Source organism: Drosophila virilis, chromosome 5 (assembly GCF_030788295.1).
Source record: "Drosophila virilis strain 15010-1051.87 chromosome 5, Dvir_AGI_RSII-ME, whole genome shotgun sequence".
Classification (NCBI taxonomy): domain Eukaryota; kingdom Metazoa; phylum Arthropoda; class Insecta; order Diptera; family Drosophilidae; genus Drosophila; species Drosophila virilis.
The window spans coordinates 15,616,496-15,634,654 of NC_091547.1; the positions used below are offsets into that span (position 1 = coordinate 15,616,496).

At 40.8% G+C, this 18,159-nt stretch overlaps 1 protein-coding gene across 11 annotated transcripts in view; it reads right to left on the bottom strand.

The window, feature by feature from the left end:
• sona (sol narae) overlaps positions 1 to 18,159 on the bottom strand; it is a 55,299-nt gene that overhangs the window by 2,071 nt on the left and 35,069 nt on the right. For 2 of the 11 annotated variants that reach the window (XM_070210313.1, XM_070210314.1), the window contains exons 5-14: positions 15,732 to 15,861; positions 14,728 to 15,005; positions 13,616 to 13,720; positions 6,119 to 6,261; positions 4,741 to 4,796; positions 3,275 to 3,401; positions 2,757 to 2,921; positions 2,469 to 2,700; positions 2,299 to 2,378; positions 1,088 to 1,992 (exon numbers count right to left, since the gene is read on the bottom strand). In XM_070210313.1, the coding sequence (XP_070066414.1) occupies positions 1,088 to 1,992; positions 2,299 to 2,378; positions 2,469 to 2,700; positions 2,757 to 2,921; positions 3,275 to 3,401; positions 4,741 to 4,796; positions 6,119 to 6,261; positions 13,616 to 13,720; positions 14,728 to 15,005; positions 15,732 to 15,861 (2,221 nt within the window). Of the gene's footprint in view, positions 1 to 105; positions 1,993 to 2,298; positions 2,379 to 2,468; positions 2,701 to 2,756; positions 2,922 to 3,274; positions 3,402 to 4,740; positions 4,797 to 5,861; positions 5,915 to 6,118; positions 6,262 to 13,615; positions 13,721 to 14,727; positions 15,006 to 15,731; positions 15,862 to 18,159 lie in introns of those variants that run through there. The other 9 variants (XM_070210312.1, XM_015174348.3, XM_070210311.1 and 6 more) reach the window with 9 other exon arrangements.

The following is an 18,159-nucleotide window of genomic DNA, read 5'->3' on the forward strand; positions in this document are numbered from 1 at the left end:
TAGGTTTTAGAATATGTTCCATTTTCATTGTTTTTTTTTTTTGAAGTTTTTAGCGAAGCTTTTTAGACTACGGATATACTGTTGGATTGCTTGTGTTGTTCTTACCGCACGAAGTAGCAAAACAAACGAATCGATTTTGAGAGACCGTCGAGAGGACAATTTTTGTATCGTGTGTGTGTGTTGTGTGTCTGTGTGTGTGTGTGTGCGTGTATCAGAGGTATGCAGAGGCGTTACAGTTACGACTGGTTCGTTGGCAGTGTTGGACATTTGTTTAGTAGTTGATTTGACAGTGTTGCCGCCAATTTTGATGCTCCTGTTTTGAGGCCTTTTTTCCGATCTGCGATCTACATGACTCGTGTGCGGCGTATCAGTTTTTGTGTTTTGATTTTGGGTTTTTTGTTGGTGCCATTTGATGACTGTTGTTGGGGCTGTTGTTGTTGTTGTTGTTCTTGTATGGCTGTTGTTGTTGATGTTGTTGTTGTTGTTGTACTTGGTTCATTGTCCAACACCGTTGGCAAATTATTTGTATTGTCGCCAATGTAATTTGTCGCATATGCGGGCGATGTCAATTGTTGTTGTTGTTGATGTTGTTGCAGCTGTTGCTGACTATAGTTATGACTATTGCTACTAATTTTATTACTACTATTTTTGTATGTTATAATACTACTGCGATTTAGCGTACGTTTTAGAAATGGGCTGCCATCAAAGTTTTGTTGTTGCTGTTGCTGTTGTCTTTGTTGCTGTTGTTGCTGTTGTTGCTGTTGTTGTGTGCTGCCCGCTTTTGTTGCCGATGAGCTTACGGATGTAGACACCGATGTGGTGGTGGCTGTCACTGCACCATCCAGTGTTGGTAAATGCAGTGCTTGGAATTTCTTAAAGTATGCATCGATTATCGATGATGTTGTTTTCGATTTTGTGGTGCTTGTTGTTGGCGTTGGCGTTGCTTTGGCAGCTGTTGTTGCGTCTGATGCTGTGCTTGTCGTTGTTGTTGGTGTTGCCAATTGTTGTTTTTGTTGTTGTGGTTCTTGTTGTTGCTGTTGCAGTGTTGTCAAGTGTCGTGGTTGCTGTTGTTGTATGTGAAACTTACGTTTTTGCCGCTCAATCGCTTCATTGATCTCAATGCCGACATTGTCATCATTTTCATCATCAACCAGTTGTTGTCGCTTGTTGCCTTCCTCGCTGTTGTTGCCGTTACTGTTGCTGTTGCTGTTGCTGTTGCTGTGGTTGTTGTTGCCGTTGCCATTGTTGTTGCTGTTGGTGGTGGCACTATAATTTGTAATTTGTTTTTGTACCAAGGGAATTGAGAAATGTTCATTGGACGATTGTTGTTGTGGTTCTTGTTGCTTATGTGTCGTTTTTACTTGTTGTTGTTGCTGTTGTTGTGTTTGTCTCAAGTGTAAATAGTATGCGATATGTTTACGTAGTTCATTTGTATAAATTTGAAATAGATTCGGTGTTTGTGTTGTTGTTGAGAGTTTTGTTGTTCTTGGTGTTGTTGTTGTTGTTGTTGTTGATGTGTGTGCAGCACTGCTGCTGCTGCTGCTGCTGCTGCTGCTGCTGCTGAAGCTTCTGCTGGTGTGGGTTTTGACCATAACTCCACCATTTTGTAGCCAATGAGCTTCCGCATTGAGCAATGCAAAGTTTTCAGGGCTCTCAGTGGTGTACAGTCGGCGCAAATACTCAAACGATTTGTTGCGCCCAGTCTCTATAGTCCTTGTCAATGTTCTTGCAGTTGTTGTTGTTGTTGTTGTTGTTGTTGTTGCTTTTGTCGCTGTCAAATTGCCAACGGCAGCCGCAGCAGCTGCAGCAGCGGCAGAGCTTTGCTGTATATTATTGTCCTCCTGCTCCTCACTACTGCCGATGCCCTCGGCCTGGTCATCTTGCTCTTCATTATCGCTTGGGCTCTCATCTTCTTGGGATTCGATTTCCTCACTACTTTTTTCAACGTCTTCTGCCGATTGGCTGTTCGCATCGTTTGTCTGGCTGATTTTACTAATGTGTTGTTGTGTTTTTTTTTTTGGTGTTTGGCATTTGTTGTTTGTTTGTTTGTTTGTTTGTGATTAATATATTGATTTAATTGTTGTTGTGTTGTTGTGGGTGTGGTTGTAGATTGTGGATTGTTGTTGTTGTAGTTGTTGATATTTGTAAAGGTGTAAAAGGTTTGCATATTAAATTATGATTTGTGTGTGTTTTTCTTTGTACTCAAAATACATAGTTTCGTATTCAAAATCATAAATCAAACTCTAAACTTATACAACCAACTACGAAAGAGAGTCTTTAACTGAAAATCGTACTTACTTGTATACTAAACGGTAATTGTTTCCATAGTCTGGTATTATGTTGGAGGGCAGTGGGGTGCAACGACCATCCAGACAGTGCTAAGGTGTGAGATTGAGAACAACAAAGAGTTCAGCTTATGTGCTATCCGCGGGGAAGCAGCAATTGAATCGTTCGCTTCGCATACTTACGTAACCATTACCACATGCTGAACCCTCCGCGGCTGGCCTGTAGGCAACACAATAGCCCGTCTGTGCATCAAAGCAGAAGAGCTGAGCACAGACACGCTCGTCCTTGAAGCAGGCGTAGGTGCCGCGATCTCGCCGGCATTGCGCATCCAGGGAGAGTAGTGTGCCCGGCAGAGATCTACCCAAGGCGCTGTCCTCGTGCGGTGCATTGTGCAGGCAGGTGGCAGTATCCCCACTGTGAATGCAGCTTGAATGTAGAACTTCAAGGAAGGCTAACAGCATTTAACTCACTTGAGGAAATGGTGGAAGCTCTGCACGGTGCAGGCGGACCAGCGGAAGCCGCGCTCCGTATGACGCAAGTCGGACATTATGTAGCCATCCTCCCAGCGGCAGCGCTGAGCACCCGGTCCGCCCAGATAGCTGGGCGGTGGCGAGCCGTCGTGCACGGCTCCCAATCTGCAAGCAAGGCGAGAGTATTTCAGGCTTTGAGACTGGCCATTCGATTGAGTTGCGGGAAAATCGGCAAAATGTTAATTGACTAATTGCACGCCGAATGATGTCAAACGGAAATGCAAAACACGTTTCCAACTCCAGTTGCCGGCTCGTTGCGGTCATGCGCCGGAAATTGATGCTGTTTTCTTTATTTTTTTTTTTTTTATATCCCTAATGGACTTGGCGTTAAATAGAGTGGAAGTAGAGTGCCAAAAAATCCAAGCCAAAACGAGAAGCACTTCCGTTTGACAACTGACACTGGAAACGTGTCCAAAACTAGCCCTCTGACTGGGTTTCACTGATGCTTGGATACTTACAAGTGTCCCACCTCGTGGGCAGCCACAATGATGCCGCTGAAGCCGCCGGTGTCCTCGATGATGGCCACGCTGTTCACCTTCTCCAGCCGCTTGTTAACCACGCAGGCGCCCCCAACATAGGCAAAGCCTGTGGGCCATATGCATATGGCGAAAATTAGAAAATTATTTGAGCAATTAGCTTGGTCTGTCAACGGGAAGTTGACAATTTTTAGTTCAACTAACGACTAGCAGTTGTAGTAGCTACTTGTTGACGCAGTTATTATATACAAAAAATAAAAGCCGCTTTGGGATTTGGCAATTGGTGTTTACTTTCAAAATTTCGATATGGCCTAAGCGGCGTTTATTTTTCATATAATAGCTGCCTTTGGAATAAACATATGTTTGTGTGTATACTCCATGTGTGCCATATTGCATGATTTAGGTTTATAATAGCTCTGATGATGTGAACAATCCACCAGTTAGGAGTTATAGGTAATTAATACATAGTTAAAATTTAGTAACAATTGCCTTGAACAAAAACCAGTCAAGTCACAAGTCACAAGCCCAAAACCAAAACCAAAATAAATATAGAGCATAAGCAAGATTATGTTAAACCTGAAAAGCCATTTTAGAACCGGATAACTATTGTTATGTTATTCATATGTTTTAAGAAATTAATAATAGATAACTTAACAATATTTAATTAAATATAACTTCTTATTAGACCCTAAATTTGCTAGTAAACAGGAAAATTTCAGTATTTGCAGCTGGATCTTCACAAATAGCTAATCCGTATTTACAGTGCTTGTGGACTCCTGTAAAATGAACGTAAAGAACTTATACAAATCGTAGGCTTAGAAAGATATATCACAAAAGTTTTGTGCCCTAGGCATAGGTACACATACATGCTTATAGCACAGTGGTACGAAAATGTTTAAAGAATATGACACAGAGAAAAATGAGGAAATCATTTCAAGCAAAAGACGCAGAATACCTATGTACATGGACACATACGTACATAGAGAAATATAGAAAATAAGGTAAATTGTACAGTTTGAGGAGCATTGACGAGCAGAGTCAGGCTTTGAGGTTATGTTTGCATTTAAGAGGCGCATGCGCACAGACTCCCTGCTCCTGCTGTGAAGATGTTTATAGTTCTTGTTTGCTGTACAAAATCGCGTGCGACACAAAACACATAAATTAAATTCACGCAAAAGAAGTGAATAGAGTAAGTAGAGAATACAAATATAGACACAAGTAAGGAGAATAAATAAGAGACAAAGAGACGTGCATGAAATTCAATTAAATTGGCTTGAGTTTAGATGATGGAGCGACGCTTTTGGTTCGGTTCGGCGGTTGCCGCCTTTAATGTTATTTTGCTTCATTTTTTTCAAGTTAACGTATTTGATATTTTCGCATTTATCTGTACATTGTCAGCGAACAAATTGTGGTAGTTGCTGTAGTTGTTGTTGTTATTATATTTTTACCTGCGGTACCGCGATTACATTCACCAAATGCGGAGGTGCGACGGCACATATCAAGTCTGCGGGCGAAAATTGTTCAAAATGCGTAGATTTGAGTATGGATTCGATTTCGTTGCTTCGTTTCTTAGATACATATGTGGAGCACTATGTACATAAATTAAATTGATAGTCTTTCTGGGGTCTTTTTACGGGCGTACCCAATTGATGGCACGCCCAGAGAAACAGAGAAATATAGTTGGAGCAGCACAGCATAAGGTTTGAGAGCCAATTTGGGTTTTTTGTTGGGGTCACAAAGCGAATTAAGTTCAAATGCTTCAGAGTCGATAAAAAATATTTTAAAAAATATATACGTAAATATAGGCGGAAAATAATATAGAAGAAAGGAAACATTTTTTCTAAAAAAAAAACTACTCTAGATTTACTGGCGAGTTCTATAAAATTGTCAAAAACTAGTATACGAATGGAATCATTATTAAATACGAGCTACAAATATGACTATTTTTTGTTTAGAGTAACAAACTTTAGTAGATTTAGTTGCAGCTGCTTCAGTTGAGGAATTAGGTCTTAAAATTAGGACAACATCTTGACCAAATAATTTATGTGTTTAAGATAACTTCCAATGTCACAATACAAATTAAAAACCGATATTAAACTTATGCATATATAGTAATTCAGTTACCCAAATGCAGCAACCATAGAAGGCGTACTATGTCTTTGTAACCGGTTATGGTTTATGACCAGCCCGCTCCTCAAATTAGATGAAATAGCGCCTCGAATTTAACTAAAATTCGTATCTTTTACTTGGATGTCGGAGTGTTTGTATGTGTGCGTGTGTATTGTGTGTGTGTGTGTAAATGTGTGTTTTTTTTTTAACCCACACGCATTATAAGGCAACTTTGTTAAGTGTTTTTTCTAGTGCAAATTACAAAAATGTAGCTACAAACTAGAAACTATTGTAACTAACAGCTCTGAGATGTTAAAAACCACATGACATTTGTTCGAGTGTTCATTTGTGTGTGTGTGTGTGCGTGTGTGTGTGTGTGCGTGTGTGTGTGGTCTTTGGAATCGATTTAGCTTGTATGGTATTCAATATTTGTATTTTAGATTTTGATATATTCTTTTACCCGCTGTGCCTTTGGTGCAACGGCCGCCTTTACGCCTGCGACACATATCATACCTGCGCATAAGTAGACATTATATGGTATATATAGGTTATATATAAGAATTTCAGATAGGATATAGTAGAGAGTAAATAGTGGAGAGCTTGATAGGAAAGGGGAAGCCCTGAAGTTGTGGCTGCTAACAAAACATTGCTGCTGCTGAATCTGCAAGAACACAAGAATACACCATAACAGGGTGTCCGGCCGCAGGGGCTACTCACTTGGTGATGGCAACGGCGATGTCGTAGACGGGCAGGCGACGTTCCCGGAACAGATACTTGCCCATGTCCGTTAGGGCGGCGGCGGAGTCAATTGCATCGCGGCCCACACGATTACGTTCCAAATAGGGCGTGGCATCGCGACCCTGCAAACAAAACAAGAAATGCGAAATGTTACACTGGGAATCCGTGTGGCATTCATTTATATATATAGTTAATTATAGATACATAAATTTATTACATTGACTGATTGAATGACTGACTGATGAGTCCAAGCAGTAACAGGTTGAAATTTTAACTGAAGGTATGTTATGCTCTTGTGGAAAATTCCACAAGAATCCTGGTTGGAAAGAATTCTGGGGCTAAGAATTAGCATTAAGTTTCAAGTTTCGTCCGATCGCTCTAGTAATTAAGTAAACCCTTTCATATGAAACTTTAAGTTTTCAGTAGATTGTCCTACTTCTCGTTTCCTTATGGCGCCTCAGCACGCCGCTTCATATTTTTTTACGAAGATGTCGCGACTTTAATGAGGAAGCAAGCAAAAGAAATTGCATAAATTAATTGTTTCCCGACGTCTTCATACATCAGTAGAAAATGTCAACGATTAGGTCCACGTATTGTGCAATCGGCTTAGCATTTGACAAGAGGCAACAAACAAATGGGAAATCACAAAATTTATGGCCCACTCAGCGCTAAATGTGTCCGACACTTTAGCGTAGGCAGGAGCAAAGTTGCAAGCGGTTTTGACTTGCCACAAGGTGGCAGAGGGTGCCGAGGGAGGGGGCACTTTTAAATAGAGTATGGCGGAATTTGTAAGCCAAACGGAAACAAGTGAACGTGAAAAACGTGCCATGCCGACTGCGATGAGGCTGATCTGATAAAATCAACGAGGCACAGTGGGCCCTATTGGCCGACAACTATTTCAAAAATCAACTTTTATGCTTCCAAAGCAAAGAAAAAAAATATAGCAAATATAATATAAGGTTGTGTACAATATTCGAAAATAGTTGTAGAAATAATAAATTTAAGCCCATCGAAAATAATAAAAAATAAAAATATATCACAAAAAGTGAATAGATCCCATTGTTAGACGCGATGATGCCACTGCGAACTGTGAATGGTAATGGAAATGGTGTCGCATGGTTTTCGGTTGTGGCAAGTGCCGACTCGCAAAGTCAAAGTCGTGTGGCGTATATTTTTTCAGGTCTCTCTGCCTCTTGTTAGACCATAAAACTAGTTGCAATTGTGCGTTATATAATTGATGTCTGCTGCTGCCGCAGCAGCTGCAGTTGCATCTTAAGGCAGCTTTTCAACTCTCTCCCTCTCTCTTTGTGTTGCACATGCAACAATTATCGTGACTAAGGGGCGGTGTTTGTGTTTGTGTATCTGTGTGTTCAGTTGACGTGACAGCTACATAAATTATTATAACACAATTGTCAATCATGTCCGGCCCTAGGCTAATCAATATGTTAATACCTTGCCGTAATCTCATATAGAACCCGTTCGACAGGCCCCAAAGTGCAGGTGATAAAAGTAAGTTAAGTGTCACTGCTTTCAGAGATACGTAGCATTTCAGTCAGCTGGAGAGACTTTTGATTTGCAGTCATTTGCCAATTGAAGTTCGAAATGTATCTATAAGATACTTGAATACATTGTGACTGCGCTTGGTCGTCGAGTGTCGCGCCAAGGCATTTGATATATGGCACCACTCACAACGTTCAGAATAACGATATGGTTTATATAGACCTTAAGATTGTTTATAATATGTGTATTATCGACGTTTATGAACTGCAGTCAAAATAAATCTATTATCCATATGAGCTATGCCTTAGCTATTTAGTCAATAAGGAAGTCAATGTTTGATCGAAATTCGATTTGGTTATCAAATTTGGCAATTGCTGCCGCAGGGCAACAATCACAAAAGCAACAGATTTAAATGCCGCCAAGTGGCATAGTTATGCGGCTCGATCTATACTCGTACAGCTCGACTTTGTCGAAGTCGAGTAATTCTCACATTGGGCGACTTGGCAAACACACTAAATAATTGACAATTCGACATATTGATCAATTGTTAGTGCGCGCACGTCTCCAAGTCAAGCTTGAAAATATTTGTTAATTTTCGTCTCAGAAAAAACTATCAAGAATTTTAAATGTTCCGACTGCGACCTTGGCTAACAACTTTGGGAAAGGCAACGCGCGACTTCAATTGCTGCTGGGAATTACGGAATTGTACCGAATTATACTCCAAATTATACCTAACATCGGTTCAATTGTACAAGTGCAGCTTATGTGGTATTCAACAGCTGATAGACGCCTCTTACGCTGGGCATTCCAAGCTTAAGTGGATGCGCATCTTTGACGGCCCAACGTTTATGAGCACCTGAGTTGACATGGGGGCAGCTAATGCACAGCGCGCAACTATCTACTATTTGGTGGATTAGTATGTCGATTACCTCCACAAAATGTTTTAAAGCTTTGCTGCTGCATTGCAGTGTGAACTAAGGTGCAGGCTGCGTTTTATCGGGTTCAATCGAAAATCATTTTCTTTAATATTATTGAATGAAAAAGGGAATACCGCTCACGCGATCGATAACAGAAAAAGCTATGATCGACTTGATGATATGCCTTACAATGTTCCTTAGATTCAAGTAATACTCCATTAACACGACTCCCCTAAGAACAATTAAGGTAACCTTGGACTTGTATATGGTATACTTTCTGTATCTTTTTATTAAGCTCGTCTACCTCTAAAATATTAACAACATCGGTTTACTATATGTTGCTATATGCTGTCATAGCAGCAATCCGTTGGTAATTTAATTTTTCTTATTGTTAATATTCCATCTGTTCTGTTACTTATATGGCTTGATAAATTCCTTGAGGCTAGCGCTGATAGAAACTCAATAGCTTAATGGATGACCTGACCTATGGGAGTTACACAATGCAAGTTATGCATGGAAAATGTCGCATTTTGCATTTACAAAATATGTGAATATATATTATACAGCCTGTCCGATTAAAAAATAGTCATTTGTCAAGTAATCTAATTTGTGTGAGCAGAAACAGAAATATTACACATACGATCCGTTGCGCGTTTTGGGGTGTCTCACATTAATAGCTTGGCATGAACGAGTGCGAGTACGAATAGTACCTAAAATGTAACCAGGCTGGCAACTGGGAGACCGGTTTGCCTTTCCCAAAAATGGATGTAGTTTTTATTTTGTTTTGTTTATTTTTTGGCTGCCTCAAAATGTTGCAATGTTCGCTTTGTGCGTAATTAAATGTAAAGTCTTGCGGCTCTTGGACTTAATATTTTAATTTAATTTACAGGGCGCATAAATCTTGGCAAAACTGTCAAAGCGACCGCTAGTTGCTTATACATATATATCTATAATTTCGAAACGCGCAACGAACTATGCAACTGGCAGCGAGTTCAACAACCCACCCACCCAACTCCAGAGCCAGAGCCATTGCATCAGTTCCAGCTCCGGCTCTGGCTCTGGCTCGGGCTCCGTTTCCAGCTTCAATTGCAACTCCTACTTCCACCGCAATGACATACGGCTTGACTCTTGGATAGCGGCTGCGCCCACACAGTCAGTGGGTTTTAGGAATGGAATTGGGCGACAGTCAGTGGCCACTTTCGGACACCACCCACGGCGCTGTCGCGTTCGGTTTATAATTTTATTTTGTATTTCGCCTTTGGGTCAGGCCTCTGGGGCATACTTTTCCTTTTTCGCTGTAGCTGCATTGCAATTTATATATTTCTGGCACTTGCAGTTCCAGCTACTGGCTGTGGCGACAACTGCGACGACGATAAGCACTTTGCTTTCCAGTTGCTGCTTTCGTGACATATGTCTATACCAGATGCATATTTTAGTATATACAATTTGCCCTGGGGCCAACACCTGGTCGAGGCCTGGCAGCTACTTGAATTTGAAACTTCGTTAGCAAGGAATTTGTTATGACATTCGCAAATATGAGCCTCAAAAATAATTCTCTGAATGTGTTTGTGTCTGTGTGTGTGTGTGTGTGTGTGTGTTATTTTTGGGTCTGGATCTGGTCTGGGTGTGGCAATATACATTACTTGACATTTCCGTGGCAATTGATAAATCCAACCAGATAAGCCTGACTGGAGATTGTTGATTGGCAGCCGCACATGTGCTCGACATAAGTCAGTCACGAAAAATTCTTAACTGAGCTCGAAATCAGATCAAAAATTTGTTTACGAAATACTTTCTTCTGATTTCAATACATTGACAATTGCGTTTGTTGAAGGCCTCTCGAAAAGTTATAATACTTGACCCGAATGTTGAAAGGAGTTAATAGTTTAGCCTGATGGCCATTTATTTCATTTTATGTTCACATAAATTAATCAGTCGCTGACAAATAACCAGCAGAATTACTTAAGGCGGCGTTGTGCAAAATGTTTGTGTTGTTTAAATTTGCGCAATTAATCGATGCTTGCTGCAACAAAACGCTCAGACAAATAGAAAAATAAACGAAATCAAATAATAAATTATATTAAAAACATGAAACTGACAAAGCGCGTAACTCAAAATATTCGCAAGGCTGTGCAAATAAATCTAAAGGCGTTCTCTGCTCAAACACTGCAAATGAGAACCCCTCGCCGCCCCCCAATTAAAAGAGAGAGAGAGAGAGGTGGGAGAGAGAGACAACAATAAGTTGGCGCTTAAATGCTTTGGTGACTGCCAACCTAGTTTCCAGTTGCCAACTTAATAATGCATCAAACTTCAATTTATGGCTAAACTGAAATTCTAATCGAGTGCAGGCCAGTTAGTATACGGCTCTCAAATTACAATTTGCTGCTATATTAAATGTGCACACACACACACACACGCATGTATATATACTGATTTACACTATTTTGTTGTTGTTGTTGTGGTTGCCTGAATACAGCGACACGCACATAATAAATTGCGTATACGCAACGTTGCGCTGCCGCATTGAAAAATGTTTGTGGCGCAAGCGCAACGTTCGACACTTGTACAGCTGTCGGTTGTCGGCTGTCGCCTGGCTGTACGCATGGCGATATGTTGCCGATAGGCGGCTCGTTTTGCGGGGTCGCGGCGGCTGACTGGGCAGGTGTAACTCAATTCTAACGGAAAGTTGCCCGCAATTAATTAAAATGTTAATTAAATGTCACAGATAAAAGTTCATTCGGTCGACTATGCTCAACGGTAGCCCAGCACAGCGTCAGCTGCCCACGCCAATTCATTTAATTATCGCATTCAGCCTTTGAGACAGTGTTGGCTTTATAAATCTGAAGCAACGACTTATTATGATTGCCCACAAATGAAATGAAAACAGGAAAGAACAGATATCATTGTCACACCGAAATATAACCACCCTGCACAAGCGAAATCTTATAGGAAATGCGGAATAAGTTGACGATATATTAAAAAACATGTTCATAGAAAAGATGTTCATTGATCAGCAAATTGGTATTCTTACAAGAACAAATTTTGTGAAAGGTGATTCCCATTGTAGCTATGTGATATAAAGGTTTGACCCGAACGACTCCGACTAGTTTGCCTAGAAACCAACAACCGGACACAAGGACATACTCAGTCGATGCGGCTCTTAATCCAAATTGAGAATTTATATATAATTTAATCGGCTGAAAATGTCTGACAAAACCAAATGACCCCTCACTAGGGTATTCAAAGTACTGGCCAGATGATTAATAGAGCTGACCTGGAACTAGAGCTCCGCTTGCATCATATGTCCAACCATAAAGCTTTAGTTGGGAGAACATTAATTTGAAGTACTTTAAATTAATGGTTATTTGAGAAAGTTAGCAACATTTTGGGCCGTACAATTTGTTGTTGGGTAACCCAAGCTGAGAGGGGTATATTAATTCCGAATTGAAACATTTATCGCATGTTATACTTAATATGTCAAAAAAATTTATTATTGCTCGATATGATTGCTGCCGTATCCGTCTCCTCTCCTCCCGCCTCCTTCTACAAATATAATGCGTGACTTTGTTTCAATTCCATTAAGCGGTTGCATATTTGCAAACAGACTTCATCGGCTTATCGGATATGCAATATCGTATAATTTGTAGCCCCTTTGCAAATTCTGAGTAATTACTTGGCCCCGACTCTGAGTCGGAGCCGAAGTCGCAGCTCGAACATGTTAGAATTTGGTGTCATAAATTCGCATTTGGATTTGTTGTTTATGGCTAGCGAAATATATTTCAACATTAATTAGCGGCAAAAAAAAAATGTGCTGCTCGCCAGCGTTTAGCGACGGATGCAGCCGGCGTATCTGTATCTATCAGATACGTATACATGTATCTGTACTTGCTTGGGCTGGCTTTACGGCAGCGACACAGAAGAGGAAGTCGCTGTATGAAATTGGCCAAAAATCTAAACATCAGCTAAGCTGCCGACGCGGCCCATTAAATTATATAACTGCGACCAACGCAGCAGCGACGACAACAACAACATTTTGCAGAGTCTGCTGCTGCATTATTTATGCTGTCTAAAACAATTTTTTTTGTTTACGTGTGTGTCGCGTCGGCCACAACCAATTGACGTACTTAGGGTAAGCCGTGGACGTGTGGGCCGCTGCCTGCTGCAACTGAGAGTGCAATCAGTTTGCGGTGGTGCAGGTGGCAGTGCCAATGGAAAAACTGCGCCAATTTACCACTTTCCCGTTCGGGTACACATACGTATGCATGGATAGTCCGTTGCCAGACTCTTCCCTCTGCCGGCTGCGACAAATGGCTTCCTGAACTGTGCGACCGGCGCGCTGAGACTTGTGTGAGAAAGTCAAACGGTCGATGTAATAATGTTGTCAGAGTGTGTTTTATGGTCTGGTCTGGTTATGCAACGGCCATTGCACAGTGACTGAAGAAGCTGCCATGTTGCCTGATGAAGGATCTAAGACCTCGCTGTGACTAAGCTAACCATGATGGATTGCGCAAATATGTGGATATGAGAGCCGGTTAAATGTGCTTTGATTTTCTCGATTGCTGCCGGTCGACATTTCTATTTGGGTCTGACAACTTTGGCAAGTTCGTTGCCTGAGTCTTTTGTTTGCGTGCTGCAAACTTTGCTAATTCCTTGGGCATTTAGTAACGTGTGTTTGTTTTTTCTTCTTTCGTGCTGCCTGCACGAGTATTTGCTTCTAAAAAAACTTGTTATAATTTGTAGCTTTGCTTTGTTTATGGCCCAAACAAATGCCCAAATTGATTGCTCACATTTTTTTCTAATGAATCGAATTTGCAGCGCATACGTTGCATGTTGTTGCTGTTTCTTTATTCTCTTCCTCTAACCCTCTCCCATTTTCAGTACGATTGGCAACGAAATCGTGATAAATTTTTTGGTTGCCTGCGGCCGTCATCTGCTCCAATTGCAATGCCCCTTTTGGCTCTGAGGGTCAAAGTTGACTTCGCAAACTCAATTAGTTAAGTGAAAGTTAAGCAGCCGTCTACGGGATTGCGTAATGCTTGTGGATGGATTTAGTACTTACGCGTGAGATAATAATGCCAGCAATGCTGATGCGTATTCTGGGTCCCTTCAGTAGGCGATAGCGCAAATCGACACCATTCCAGAATGAGATGAAGTAACGTTTAACCTGCACAAGAGAGAAAAAAAAAAGATTTTAAGAATTAAGTATCATGCTTATTTATACGCCCAATAGTGGATCTTCCTGATGGTTATCTGCTTTGCCCACATTCGTCAGAAACAACCGCAGCTGCAGTTGTCGCTGTCGCAGGCTTCATCTTTCATCTAAGCCGCTTACGGCAACAAGAAGATCGCACCCAAATGGCAGGCAGCCCCATTAATCTTCACTGAGTGATATGCATACAAAGCAGGTGTGTCGGTGGGGCTAAGAACTGTAGCTAAATAGACAACAAATGCACAACTGAGTAGATTGAGAGAAACAAAATAATTCTGGCCAAATTGAAACCAGTAAGAGCGCTGGAAATGCTCGACTAGGAGATACCCTAAGCCTAGCGCCATTATTAACATGCGAACTTTCCTGTGTGTATATTCTTCTGATACCAAGCTTGATGTCTCCAGCTACTCCGATTTCGCTCAAAAATCGTTTTTAATATACGAGAATATATAAATTAAGTTAATTTTTGTTGCATCCAAGATGCTTTATTCTGCCCGTTACGTACATGTTCCCAAAATTATCATACCCCCATTTTGAATGAGTTCTGAGTATACAAAGCTCAAAAAAATGATAACATCAAGAAAACGTGAGTTATGACACTTCATCGAGCCACTCTTTACAATTTATATGAACTCAGTTTTCCAATCTAAAATCATATTTGAATCTTTGTGGGCGCCTTTCGTGCAGGTACGCACAGACAATTACCTGCGCTTAATTAAATGTTTATTCTATTTGGCTTTTTGCTGTGCATAAGGCCCAATTATTATGTGCGCCTTGTCTTCTGTGTGTACGTAGACACGTTCCCTTCTATCTGACTCGAAAATCGCCAAAACAACTTTTACAAATCTCCAGACTCGGCTGGGAGTGTATAGTTTTTTGGCAATTTAATTTGTCCGGCCGGCTGTCTGGATAAATGCCAATGACAACTTCATGGGCTGAGCCCCTTGGGTTGTGGTACGCACCTGCAGGTTGTCTCCGCCATGGAGACGATAGCCATCGTAGTCGACAATCACCAAGACCTCGGGATAGATGACGTACGGGGCCTGGCGTCTGGAGCGCAAGCGCGACTCAGACGTATGCGGTTCAGCCGGGTCTGCCTCTGTGTCCAGGCTGCCCTCGTCCTCGTCATTGAGATCCTCAAAGTCGGGGCTATTACCGCTGCTGCGGCGGCTTCGACGCTGACGGCGCTGCAGACGTTCAAGTTTTTCACTGGCCAACAGATCGTCTGGCTCCATGAAGGCTGCAATGGGCAAAGAGAAGGATGACGAATGAATCACAATGAAATGAAATGCAATCGCTTAATTATTGCCAAGCAAGTCAGGTAGCTGCCCATTTAACTGTACTTAATATAATTTTTCGCTCATTATAAGGCAACCCCCAAAAAAAAAAGATATTGCAAAATCGTTTTTGCTTACGTGCCGGGCTAGCCGAAAATCGTGTAAATGCCGAAATACCATCCATAAAATAACCGTGTTTATAGTGCAACTAAATTAACGCGTGGTATTTTGGCGCCACCGGCCAACCGCAAAGGTAAATGCATCCGGCGAAGGACAACATCGTGTACGGCAACGACGGCGACATCGAAAGTTCAAGCCTCACATTGAACTCACGCTAAGAGCCGCAAAGCGAACAGGAAATGCTAATCATGTGCACGTCGATCTCTCTCGCCTGACTGACTGGCTCGGAGACGGGCAGATTTATGCTTAGAGCTTAGAGATGGTTTCTAGTTCAATGTGCCCATTATTTAAGATGCGCGCACGCTGCCGATACAGATGCCGATTAGCGCGGAACAAATGAAGAATGATATGCTACCCATGACAGGGGCTCAATGTCAGGCCAAGGTGGACTTTTGGTGAAAGACAAAGGCATAATAGATGGATGTAGCGCTAATCAGCGTTACAGACTCTATGTAATACAAGCATCTTTTTCTGGGTTATATGTCAAGATTGAAATGTTGTATACCTACCGAAATCACTTAGTTGATCATCAGTGCCCGATGCCGCACGTTTGTAGACAATGTGATGGGCCTGCTCCTTGTTGGGACTTAGCTCATGTGGCAAAGGTTTAATGACCAGATCGTGACCAATGCTGCCCTCCTGTAAAACATTTCAAATGAAGAAAAATTGAGTTGAGTTGAGTATTTGGGCCACAAATGAGGAAGTTTCAATACTTAAAATATGGCATGCAGTAAATTATGTGTATGAAATTGTGAGAATGTAAGTTCGGCTAAATCAGTGTGGTGCTTAACTTAACATAAGCCTGTTAAAACATGACTGTTAACCATAATCTGTTAATTGCCAATTTAGATTAACAGATTTATGATTCAATCTTAGGTCTGATTCAAATCTTTACGTGTCATATTTTCTTAATATTGTAAGTAAAAATATATTAGTTGAATCTACCTAAAAATTTTGTTATATCATATTAAGGTTTGTTAATATTATTGTTGTTTCTTTTATCTTTTGGAAAGTGTTCTGGTTCAAGGTTGGGTTCGTAATAAATGTGAATTGAATTTCGGGCTTGAACCGGTTGAAGCATTGATTTTAACATATTAGTGATAGTAATATCTTATGATTACCATATAATCTGTATTTGCTCTTGCAGAGTCAGTCAGTTACTTTAAAGGAACGTGTTGGTTTTTGATTATATATAACATATAACATAGTTGTAGTTTTTTTTATATATTAAATAAATTATTGATGTCTTCCATATTTCTTTTGAACATGAATCGACAGTGTCTTACAGGTGCACAAAAGCTGTGTAGAATTACTAATTTGCTGTATTGGTAAAATAAATCTACTTATTTTTAATATAGCTTTGAGTCGTATGAATGAGTTGGCAAGCTTGGCGCAGCGATCATAAAAATTAGCTGCAATTTGCATAGCTGCACAATTTATGCAAATCATTTGATCTAGATAAGAATGTATCTTGGGCGGTTTATATTTTTTCTTTATGTTGTTGAGCCACAGTTTTTATCGCCTCTGTAATTGCAATAATTAACTACAGAAAAAAAAGTGTACAAGAAATTGAAAATAAAATAGTTGAAAAGACCTTGGCAAAGGTTAGCTAATTAAAAGCAATCTATTTAGCAAATAGTTTCATTTGTGCCAATTGAAAATTTCGATTCATCAAGCTAAACGCGTGGCGGGCTGCCAATAGAAATCAGCACGGACTGTGGGGGCCGAAGGGGAGACACCCACTCGAGAACGCCCCGCCGTGCTCTGGCAATTCTATGCTATAATTAAAATATTAAATATAAATTATAGCACTTACTTTAAAGCTTGTATTATTAATGTGGCCGAAACACGAACATAGCTCGGGGCGAGCAAAACGGAAATGTGACTTGAATCTGAATTGGGGCTCTGCTCTGAGTCGTCGCTGAGTCATTTGCAATGATTAAACTTGATTTATATGTAGCTAAATAGATTTGTCATAAGTCTATTATAAGACGCAATAGATATTGATTGATGCATTAACCAAAAGTTAAGCGCAAATATTTGTGCCAAGAACCTGACTGTGCGGTCTGGGCAGTGCTTAAATGCCAAAGGAAACGCCAGAGTTCAATGTCCTCGCACAAAACGTCTGCCAAATGGAAAAACAACAATATTTTAGTGCCATAAAGCAAATTGCAAGCAACGCAACGGCAACAAATTGCCATTGATGACATGCCACGAAACGGCTTCGACTTGGACTACGACTGCGACTAAGACTACGAGTACGACTTTGACTACGGCTTGGAGTCGACTTCAATGCCGACGCGTCGCCTATTGAATTGCAAAATTGCAAAGTGCGTTTCGCCAATTGAATCCAATCACAAATGTGGCCCAGCTGCCGAGTCGCAGTCGGAGTCGGAGTCGGAGTCAGAGTCGTCTGTGCCGCTGGGCATTTGAATTATGAGAGATGTTTGCGCTTGCGACATTTAAATGCATTTCTGTTTTTTTTTTTTTTTTTTCACTTCTCAACAAGATAACGGCTTACGGTGCGTATGATAAATGTGTCAGACAAGCCATTGGAATTGACATTCAACTTGAGAGCAGGTTTCGAGAGCGAACAGGTGAATGCCATAAAGGGCCATCAAGCTGAGCGAATAAAAACATAAATAAAAGCAAAAATTGTAAATAAATTACTGTTAATTGTCGACTGCCACTCTGAAACTGAACCCATTGAAGAAGGGTATGGAAGGGTATAATGTATTTAACAGGCATCTCTGGCTCATAAAAGGACGACGAGCCAGGTCGAGCTCGGAAACCTGTCCTAGAAAATTTTAGATATATATTCTTCTATGCATGAACAGAACGAGCTTCGTCTACAATTTATAATTGGGATAAATCGATTTTGGGGCATGTTTATTTAACTTATATTTGCCATATGCCATAATTGGGCTGAAAATATCA